General features: G+C 62.6%; 2 protein-coding genes across 4 annotated transcripts in view; one reads left to right on the top strand and one right to left on the bottom strand.

Moving 5' to 3' along the window:
* The window catches only part of OPRL1 (opioid related nociceptin receptor 1), an 18279-nt gene extending 15501 nt beyond the window's left edge, over positions 1-2778 (bottom strand). The window contains exon 1 of the mRNA XM_025399708.1: positions 2504-2778. The gene's annotated coding sequence lies outside the window, so the exon portion shown is untranslated. The remainder of the gene's footprint in view (positions 1-2503) is intronic.
* A 116-nt stretch (positions 2779-2894) lies between these two features.
* RGS19 (regulator of G protein signaling 19) lies at positions 2895-9477 on the top strand. Of its 3 annotated transcripts, none has more exons than XM_025400607.1 (6): positions 2895-2993; positions 5889-5986; positions 6197-6318; positions 8156-8230; positions 8318-8552; positions 8652-9477. In XM_025400607.1, the coding sequence occupies exons 2-6, from the start codon at positions 5957-5959 to the stop codon at positions 8841-8843; spliced, it is 654 nt and encodes a 217-aa protein (XP_025256392.1). In that variant the 5' UTR covers positions 2895-2993; positions 5889-5956; the 3' UTR covers positions 8844-9477. The 3 variants fall into 3 exon arrangements, with proteins under 3 accessions (XP_025256392.1, XP_025256391.1, XP_025256393.1); XM_025400606.1 differs by lacking the exon at positions 2895-2993 and adding an exon at positions 3012-3574; XM_025400608.1 differs by lacking the exons at positions 2895-2993; positions 5889-5986 and adding an exon at positions 3012-3574.
* Positions 9478-10076: the final 599 nt, after the last annotated feature.

Genomic DNA, 10076 nt, shown 5'->3' on the forward strand with positions numbered 1-10076 from the left:
CCCCCCCCAAACACACACACACACCCACACCCACACACACACACACACACGGAGCAGGAAAGGAAACCACCCCTGTCCCATTCTGACAAACAGGCCCACGGCCTACAAAATCCCTGAACTCTGAAAGCCCCGAGGTTTCTGGGCAGACCTTACTTTTCTCCCTGACATGAGCTCTTTGCAGAACCTGGGGCTTCCCTAGGCCCTGCTTCCTTTTCCTCCCTCCCAGCCCCCTGCCCAGCAGGCTGCACAGAAGCGGGAACTACAGGAACTCAGACAAACCCCTCCTCCTGGCAGGGGGCTCCAGCTGACTGCCTGAAGCCAAGAGCAGATCTGGAAGGAGGGGCAGAGGTCAGAACTGGGGTCCAGAAGGGTAGCTCAATGGCAGCCAGTGTCTCTCCCCAACCGTGGCCAGGGGGTGGAGCCCTGTGCACTCGCCCCTCAGCCAGCCCTTCTCCCCAGGCACCGGGCACTTTACTCTTTCTGGGCTGTTGCTGCCCTTGGCCTTGACCCAAGCCCAGACTGTATACACAGCTCAGAAGTCAGCTGACAAGGGGGGGACAGAGAGATGGCAGGAGGGGTTTCAGGAAGGGAAGGGTAGAGAGGGAGGCCAGGGAGAAGGGGCTTGAGCAGGAGCAGACAGACAAGGAAGGGAGGCAGTCTCTGTCCAGGAGTGGCAGTCACTCACACCCTGATGTACTTGTGACATGTGATGACAGCCAGCCCTGGTGTCCTCTGGCCAAACTCCCTGCAGCCTGGACCTCAGGATTCTGTGTCTTGGGGATTGACTGAGTACCTAGAATGAGTTCATCTACTGGGACAATCACGTATTATTTCATCATTTCTCTGAGACTCCGTTTCATCTTGAAGAAGGGTCTTGGTGCCCCACAGCAGCAAGTGCTCTGAAGGGGATGGGTCACTCTGCATCAGACAGGCAAGAGGGAAGAGGGGCAGAGACAGGCCCAGCAGGCCCAGCACCCAGAGAAGGCCAGCAAGACAGTGACCTCAGTGACTGCACCAGGGTCAGGCTGGTACTCAAGCCCTTTGATCCCCATGGAAAGCGGGGGCTCGATGTGCAAAGGAGGCTGGGGAATGGGGCCCAGGACGTTTCTGCATGGCCTGGAGGGATGCCTGCCTGTAGAAAGCTCTATGGGAAGGAAGGCATGTGGTCCAAAGCCCAATATATTGAGGGCTGTGAGGGGGCAGAGGGTCCTGGGTTCAAATCCCACCTCCACCATCAACTGCCCAGCTCACCTGACTCCATCCATGGACTTCAGGGATGCTCTGTGCCGAGGGGCAGAAGCCAGGGGAGTGGAGAGCAGGCCCAAGGGGCCAGAGGAGATGGGGGAATGATTGGGGAGTTGTAGAGTGACCCGAGGGGGCAGGGAGGGCACTGACCTTCACCCACTGCCAACTGCCCACACCTGCATTTTCCCACAGCGGAGACAACAGGCGGGCTCAGCGGGGTCAGGTTGGTTGTGTGTGGCCTGGACCAGGTGCTGGCCCATCTTCATTGAGCTTCCCTGACCTCACCTGTGCCCACCTCTCAGGAGTGTTATTTGGGCTGAATAAGCAGCAGCCTGCCTCCTTTGTCCCTATGGACTTCCTGGCCCCTGCCTTTGCTTGCCTGGCCTGATAACATGGCAGTCACAGGGTTCTGCAGTCAAGTCGGCCAGGCCTCTGGGTACAGCTTCGAGAGGCAGTCTGTCCTCCAGGGCCCTCTGACCTCTGACCTCCCCCTTCAGGCCCTCACCCCCCTCAGCAGCGCAACACCCTCCCCTCTCAGCCCTCCCGCCTCTCACTCAGGCCTTCCCTGCCTGCTCCCCACAACTCACTCTACGCCCCTAGCATCAGATCCAGGCCCATCTATGTCGCTGGCTTCTGGTCCCACTGCCTGGCCCACAGGGGCACCCAGATACTGATACTTGTCCATTGAATGAGGAACACAAGTAAAATCTCCCTTTTCACCCCTCAAAGTTCTGTGAAGGTGTAAGGTGTGCACCTGACCTGTGCAATTGGAAGGCATTTGATGAACAGGACCCCGACACTGGGAGCTATCCGGGTCGAGTGCTTGTGCTGGGTAGGACAGGAGCTGCACACAGCTGGGCCCGGGGAGGGCGGGGGGCACAGATGCTCTGCAGACACTTCCGGAGCAGGGTCAGGACCACGGACACTGGGCCAAAGCATGCTGCGATGAGAAGCCTGACCCACATCTGTACCGAGTCGTAAAGGATGAGAAGAGTCAGCCAAAGGGACAGGGCGTTCATGGCAAAGGGGACAGTGTGGCTTTAAGCTGTAGGACATCTTGGGACACACGGGTCAGCAGGGACTCTGCCAGGCCCCGCAGGAGACATGCGGCATGGCTCCGGATGCACGAACCCGCACCCCCAGCCCCGCAGCACAGGAATCGCCCCCTTCCTTGGGAACCCCCCACAGCACGACAGGCTCTTAACCCAGTTTTACAGACGAAGCTCACGGAGGCGAGGGGTGGGCCGGGCTGGCGTGCCCGCCGATCGGTCCTTTCCAGCAGCCGCCTCTTTCCCAAGCAGGGCAAGCAGCATACGGGGCCCCGCTCTCCTGCCTCCACACTGGGGTGTCGTGCAAGTCCCACACGCACAGCAAGGCAGGAGCGGCCCCGCCGAGCAGAGTCGGGGCCACGGCCACACCCCCATCTACTACCGTGCAGCTCCGTCGGCCCGGGGGCCAGGGCTCCACTGCGAGCACCTCAACCCTCCGGGCCACCCCCAAGCGACTGTGGGGGCCGAGCGCGGGCGGGGCGGGCGGGGTGTGGAGCCGGCCGAGCGCGGGGCGGGGCGGGGCGCGGCGGGCGGGGCGGGCCCGGCGCCTCCCGGCGCGAGGAAGTCCCGGCCCCTGGCTTTGGGGAAGTGCTGCCGAGGCGCCTGCGCACTGCGCCCCCGCGCCCCCTCCCCGACTGTCGGGCCGGACCTTGGAGCGCGCGGGCCGGCGGCGGCGCGAGTGGCTCGGGAGCGCGGCTGGTGAGTGCGCGCGCGCCGCGCCGGGGACAGCGGCCCTGCCCCTCCCGGCCCGGGCCCGGGGACCGTGCGGGGCGGGAGCTTCGGGAGCCGGCGCGCGGGACTCGAACCCCAAGGACTCCCGCCGCCAGGTCCACGTGGACCCTGGGCCGCCGTGGAACTGGAGCCCGCCCCCCGCGCTTGGGGGAGGGGGCGCTGCAGCCGGGTTCCCCTTTTTGTGGAGCTCAAAGCCTGGGGAAGTGATTGCTTAAAGGTGGGGGCCGGAAGAACCCAGGTTTCCGCGTCTCCCTCCCCCCCCGCCAGCCCGGTGAGGAGGGGCCGGGGCGGGACACCCTGTCCGCCCCCGCCCCCACCCCGCTGGATCTGGCAGCCACTCAGCCCTTCGAGCTGTAGGGGAGGCGCTGCGCCCCCGGCCCCAGCCGATCGGGGGCTCCTGGCGCTAGCCTCCCTCCAGAGCGCCGCAGGAGTCCCTCCTGCCGTCTGACTTGAGTCCTTGCTGCTGCAGTGCACGCCCCTTCGGCAGCCAGGGTGGGGCCCAGACCCAACCTGGCCCCTCCTGCCCCCACCCCGCCTTTGGGTCGCTGGTGAGTAGGGAGCATTGAGGTAGGGGTGGGGGCGTCAGAGGCTGGAGAAAGAGGCACGTGGAGGAGGACACAGGCTCCTTCAGGCGGGACCCTAACAGCAGCGAGAGGAGCGTGGTGGGTGGGTCACCACCACCATTTCAGAGGTGGGGAGAGCTGGCCTTCCTTGGAGGGGCCAGGCCAGGGCTCGTCCACCAGCCAGATGTGGAGGGTGGCAGATGGGAAAGGCCCTGGGTGGGCGCTAAGAACTGAGAATGGAGCCCCTCTTCAACCCCTCCCAAAGGTTATGACATTTTTTTCTGGGATTGTCACATTTTCTTATTCTTTTTTTGGACTGGGCAGGCTCTGGGACGTTCTTTTTCCTTCTGTGGAGCAAAGCAGCAGCCACTCCCAAGGGAGCCTCTATCCCCAGAGACCAGACGTGCCGCCTGTCCAGCCTCTCCCATCCCAGACTTGGGGGCCAAAGCCTGGGAGGCTGGGGAAGGGGGGTCCCCAATCCCAGGATGACAAGCAGGAGGACCCTAGTTGAGACTCTGTATCCTCCAGGAGAGAAGGGGGTGTAGCCTGGGGACATGGGTTGCCCCAGCTGACCTGAGAAGGGTACAGGAAGCCCAGTCCAGGGACAGGTGACCCGGTCCAGGGCCTGAAGCTGGGAAAGAAGGGGCTGGCTCCCTCCTCTGCAGCAAATGCAGCCCCTAGCACCCCGGCCCGGCACCCCTAAACACGTCCCCTCCTCCAGTTCAGAGCTGGGGTGGACATGGTAGCCCAGGAGGGACAGTCTCCGGGGTGCTAGAGTGTGGGGGAGGACCCTGGGTGGGGACAGAGAGGAGGAAGAACTGCTGCCTGGGGAAGTGACGGACAGCCCCGTCTGGGTACAGCTACCAAACCTCAGGTTGCCACGCCCCTTCCTTTCCCTAGAAACTTGACCCCTGAAAGCAAGCCCAGCTGCGGGGCCACCTTCTGTCTCCTCATCTACTTGCTAGGAACCTGTGGGACCCACAGTCTCAGAGGAAGCTGGGCAGGCGGTGAGGGGCCGAGGTCCCGGGGGATGCTGCACCTGCCCCAGACTTGGGCCAGGGCAGTGGCCTCTGCATGCCCAGGCCTCAGGGGTATTGGGGGCCCTGAGAGTGCAGAACTCCAGCACTGTCTCCTCTGAGCGCCATTCACACACCGTCCCAGAAGGCCAAGAGAGACCAACCAGACAGAAACAAGCATTCAAAGGCCACAAGCTAAGGGAGGCGTGGCGGGGGTGGGGGATGAAGATTGAGAAAATAAAGTAGAACCAAGTTGTGAGCTTCCTGGCCAGGGAGGAGGGTGGTGGACATGCACGGAGGCCCAGAGGGCAGAGGTGGGTGCAGGTGTTCACAACTGCCTCCGGGGCACTGATTGGCCCCCCTGTGCCGTTGCCCAAGGAGACCTGGGGTTCAAAGTGGTATCTTAGGTGGCACGAGGGCCACCCACAGCTTTGGCGCTCCTGGTGCCCCTCCCCTGCAGACGGTGCAACGAAACGCTGGGAGGTAAACGCACCACACCACACCCCTCAGGGACTCTGAGGCTTTGACTGGGGAGCAGGGTGCCTCCACCCACTGCCACCCCCACTTCCCTGGCTGGCGCACCCTGTGGTACGGCCTTGGTTCCACAGCGGTTTCACAGCCTAGAGGCAGTGGGCAAGGAGGGAGGGAAGTCTGGGGAGGGAGGTAGCAGGACCAAAGAACCATGTTTGGGGGGCACGTCCCTCCTCACCAGGGCCCTGCCCCCCTCCCCACACCCTCAGAAAGTCCAGCCCTGAGTCCCACTTAAAACCTCACTGCGGCAGGTCTAACCTGCTGCCCCTGGCTGAGACCTCTGGGACCCGCAGACAGACCTGGACTCTTGGTGGGAGCCGCTCTGCCCACTCCCCACCCCAGACGCCCTAGAAGCAAGTCTGGCCACCACCCGCATGCACAGTTGGTAGCCCCAGACTCTTGGGGCCCCTTTGGGAGGGGCTGGGAGCCGGAAACCGAGAAAGAGGAACCCAGGCTTCCGGCTTCCCAGGGAGTGAGCGGATGGGGGTGTCTCGGAACCTTCTGTGGGGGCCTCATCTGGGGCCCAGCCTGGGAGGAGGGGCCAGAAGCTGCTGCAGCCCCCTCCTCAATGACCCCAGACCCCCTCCCAGCCCTGCTGTAAGCTTGGGGTTGGGGTAGAAGCCCTGGGCGGAGCCGGGTCCAGAGACGGGAGCAGGCCCTGCTAGGGAGACACCCTCTCAGGACCCCTCCTAAGGGACAGGCAGGGGCTGGGGTTTCAGGTTCTCAGTCAGAACCTTGGCCCCTCTCCCCAGACCCCCAGGCTGTGGTGAGGGTCTGAGAGCTGGCACCACGGAGCCTGGGCAACCTCCTCCGCCCACCCATGCCCACCCCGCATGAGGCTGAGAAGCAGGTATGCCACCTCCCCTTCTGCCTCTGCTCCCCTGGGGTAGATGGGGTGGGGCAAGCTGAGGGGCCACAAGGAGTTGGGAGATCCCTGAACACCCGGGAGGCCAGAAGGATCATGTGCCTGGGAACAGGGCCACCCATGGGAGGGTGGGGGAGAGGTGGAGGGTCTGGTGGGTTCTGACCTGAAGGCTGAGGTAGCCCCATTTTTCCCCAGAACACAGGGCCAGAGGAGGCGGACCGGCCCCCTTCAATGTCCAGTCATGATGCAGCCCCTCCCGCAGCCCCCAGCCGTAACCCCTGCTGCCTATGCTGGTGCTGCTGCTGTAGCTGCTCCTGGTGAGTAGGGCCTGGGGTGCCCAGCTGGAGAGGGGCTGGAGGGCCTGGGGCCAAGCAGACCCAGGAGGGGACCCAGTGGTGGCTTCTGAGGAATCCCCGCAGGTAGGGTGCTCCTGCCACCTCACGGCGTGTCCTGTCTGGGGTCTGTTGGGCCCTGGTGATGAGTGGCCGGTGCCTTGGGCCCAAGGGGCTTATGTGTGGTTCTTGTACCAGTCTTGCCAAGGCTGTGTCAGTGTGCTGTGTACACGCATGTGCCCGTTCACACGGCATGTGCTTATCCATGCTGCTGTGAGCCAGCAATGGAGTAAGACAGGCACAGGCCGGGTGCAGTGGCTCACGCCTGTAATCCCAACACTTTGGGAGGCCGAGGCGGGCGGATCATCTGAGGTCAGGAGTTCGAAACCAGCCTGACCAACATGGAGAAACCCCGTCTCTACTAAAAATACAAAATTAGCCGGGCGTGGTGACGCATGCCTGTAATCCCAGCTACTCGGGAGGCTGAGGCAGGAGAATGGCTTGAACCTGGGAGGTGGAGGTTGCAATGAGCCGAGATCACGCCATTGCATTCCAGCCTGGGCAACAAGAGCAAAACTCTGTCTCAAAATAAAAGAAAGAAAGAGAGAGACAGAGAGAAAGAGAGGCACAGGCCCCACAGACTGTATGGGGTGGAGGGACGTTTGAGCAGAGACCCGAATAAGGCAACTGCTGGCCCTGGGGTGATAGCCAAGAGCTTCCCAGACAGCATGCGTCGGGGGAGAAGAGCACAGGGTGGTGGGGGGGTCTTTGGGCATCCCTGTGAGGGTGGGAGTGGGGCTCCCAGATGGTAACAGATTTCCTAGGAGTGTAGGGGAGCTGGTGCATGTTTTCATGCCTTCCGACCCTGGCCGATGAGAGGACAGCGCTTCTGGACCCAACATGGGGTCAGCTGACCCATGGGCAAGCTGGGGGTGGCCAGGGGGCAGTCGGGAAAGGGGCTGGGAGGAGCCCAGGGGCCTAGTTCCGTCAGGACGTCTGGGTGCATGATGTCTGCCAGCCGTGCCCTGGAGAAAGATCAGCCGGCTGTGGATTTGGGTCCAGCATTGACAGGGTACTAGGAGCCAAGGCAAAGAAGCAGTTTCCCTTGAGAGAACCAGGGATCAGGCTCCAGGACCTAACCAGTGTGGACACATGGGTTTGGGGCTTTCAGTGGTGTCAGCTGACGAGACACACTGCTGACATGCCACACCTGCAGCGTGTGGCCCCATCAGTGGGACAGGGACAGGCCAAGAACAGGCCGAGAAGCAGGGTGGCCATGTTCCCAGGCACACTCATGGGTGTTCCTGTTCCCAGGCACATGACCCTTCTGGCATCCCAGGTGTTCAGGCATCTCCCAGCTCCTTGTGGCCCCTCAGCTTGCCCCAACCCATCTCCCCCAGGGGAGCAGAGGCAGAAGGGGAGGTGGCATACCTGCTTCTCAGCCTCGTGGGGTGGGCATGGGTGGGTGGAGGAGGTTGCCCAGTGGGCCAGGGATGGGGAGGAGCACCAGGAGCCAAAGGGTCCCTCCTGGAGGGCCAGAGACTCACGGGCACTGGGTCAAGGTGCTGGGATGGAAGAGGGCTGAGTCCGTGGGCACTGTGGCAGGGACAGTAACCTGGACTGCAGATTCCGTGGAGAATTCAGGAACGACTGACAGGGAGCATGGACACCCTTTCCCAGGAGATTGTGGGAGGAGCTAGCTGCAGGGGCTGCCCTCCTGCAGTGGGTACACATGTGTCAGATGCCTGCCCATGTGCTGAGGGCCTGTGTGGCCATGGAGGCGTGTGTGCCCACGGCAGTGCCGCTTCCTCTCTGCCACTAGGAACCAAGAGCGGCGGCGCGCATGGCAGGCCTCCCGGGAGAGCAAGCTGCAGCCCCTCCCCAGCTGTGAAGTATGGTGAGTCCAGCCGGCTGGTGTGTGCATGTTGGGGGGCCCCAGGCCGGGAGACTTGAGCCTGACGTAGCCTGGCCCCAATGCCCGCAGTGCCACGCCAAGTCCTGAGGAGGTGCAGAGCTGGGCCCAGTCTTTTGACAAGCTGATGCACAGCCCGGCGGGACGCAGCGTGTTCCGGGCGTTCCTGCGGACAGAGTACAGCGAGGAGAACATGCTCTTCTGGCTGGCCTGTGAGGAGCTGAAGGCTGAGGCCAACCAGCACGTGGTGGACGAGAAGGCGAGGCTCATCTACGAGGACTACGTGTCCATCCTGTCCCCCAAGGAGGTGCGCCGGACACCACAAGGGGCAGGGGGCCGCCTGCTCCGGGCACTAGGTGGGGAAGGCACCTCCCAAGCCCCCTGACCTCAGTGCCTTGTCCTACAGGTGAGCCTGGACTCCCGTGTGCGGGAGGGCATCAACAAGAAGATGCAGGAGCCGTCCGCACACACGTTTGACGACGCACAGCTGCAGATCTACACACTCATGCACCGGGACTCCTACCCACGCTTTCTCAGCTCTCCCACCTACCGTGCCCTGCTGCTGCAGGGGCCGTCACAGTCCTCCTCCGAGGCCTAGGCCGCCCCCAGCAACACAGACCCCACCGCCTCCTATGGCCGACTCTGGGTTGCCCTCAGGTGTTGGCTGTCGGGGCACACGTCTGCGGGCCCAGCCTGGCCGGCTGGGGTCCCCACCCGTGGAGACGGTCCTAGACCCAGTGGGGAGTGCTGTGCCTCCTGGCTCTGCCCACCCGTGGCCAAGCAGGAACTCCAGGTGCAGGGTGGGCCAGAAGCCTTCTCATCGGCCCGCAGCTGGCTGGCCCAGTGCTCCTGGTGGGGGCTCTTGCATGGTGAGAGTAGGGGCCCCCCCAGGAGCCTCGTTGGGGTCTCTTCCCCAGGCAGCTGACGGGCCCCGGACAGGCCTTGGTGGGGAGCAGAACCTCTGCATCATGTAGTTCTATGACATAAGGAGACCTCCTACTTGAGCTGTCTGTACCCCAGAATCAAACCCAGAACCTCAGAACCAGATGTAGGACCTCAGAATCCTGCACTCAAGGGGGCAGGACCCAATTTCTGTTTTATATGTTCATGAACTTTAAACCTGGAAACATATCCTTGCTAGGTGTTTTATCAAAAAAAAAGTTTTCATATTTATCTCTATCCCTAACCCCCCAAAAATTGGATGTCTTATTATTGAAGATATTTTTAAAGCACAAGTCTCTACTCATTTTTGTCCAAGTGTGGGAAGAGACTGGACAATGAGTGGCCCCAGACTCAGGGCTGGGGAGCACTGCCCTTGTCCCAGGGCAGGGGCTCCAGTGCCCCTTGGGAGGGGAGACACAGCCTGTGTGCTCACCTTCTTCCCACGCCCTGGGCTCCACCAGGGCCCGCCTCAGAACAGTGGCCCCAGTGGGTGGCTGTGCTGAACCCTGCCCGGGGCATGAGCTCCTTCGCTGAAAGTGGACCGGAACAGTGCAACCCACAGCACCTCAGAAGTCAAGAGGCAACAGGAAGTGCCGCTCGGGCCCAGCTGGATGGGGTCCCCAGAGGCAGGCTGGCTGGGGCAGGAGGGGCTGCTTGGTGCCAGGCACAGTGCCATCTTTGCCATCTCACAGGCCCTATGAGTTGAGTGCTCACCACCCCATCCCCTACGTTTCTGGGAAGTTAAGTGAGTTGAAGCTGAAACTGGCTCAGGGCCCTGAGACCACAACTCCCACAAGAACAGAGATGGCAGCATGGGGACAAGCTGTCCTGAAGTGCCAGGACCCGGGTCCCAAGCTGCCCATGCACGAGGCAGTGGGGAGGACAGTGC

Source organism: Theropithecus gelada, chromosome 10 (genome assembly GCF_003255815.1).
Source record: "Theropithecus gelada isolate Dixy chromosome 10, Tgel_1.0, whole genome shotgun sequence".
NCBI classification, from domain to species: domain Eukaryota; kingdom Metazoa; phylum Chordata; class Mammalia; order Primates; family Cercopithecidae; genus Theropithecus; species Theropithecus gelada.

Bases quoted from the DNA above. Each gene is read 5' to 3' on its own strand.
- RGS19 (XM_025400607.1), top strand. From the start codon at position 5,957: ATGCCCACCCCGCATGAGGCTGAGAAGCAG. The intron at 5,987-6,196 runs GTATGCCACCTC...ATTTTTCCCCAG, and splicing joins CGCATGAGGCTGAGAAGCAG to AACACAGGGCCAGAGGAGGC. The intron at 8,553-8,651 runs GTGCGCCGGACA...CTTGTCCTACAG, and splicing joins CCATCCTGTCCCCCAAGGAG to GTGAGCCTGGACTCCCGTGT.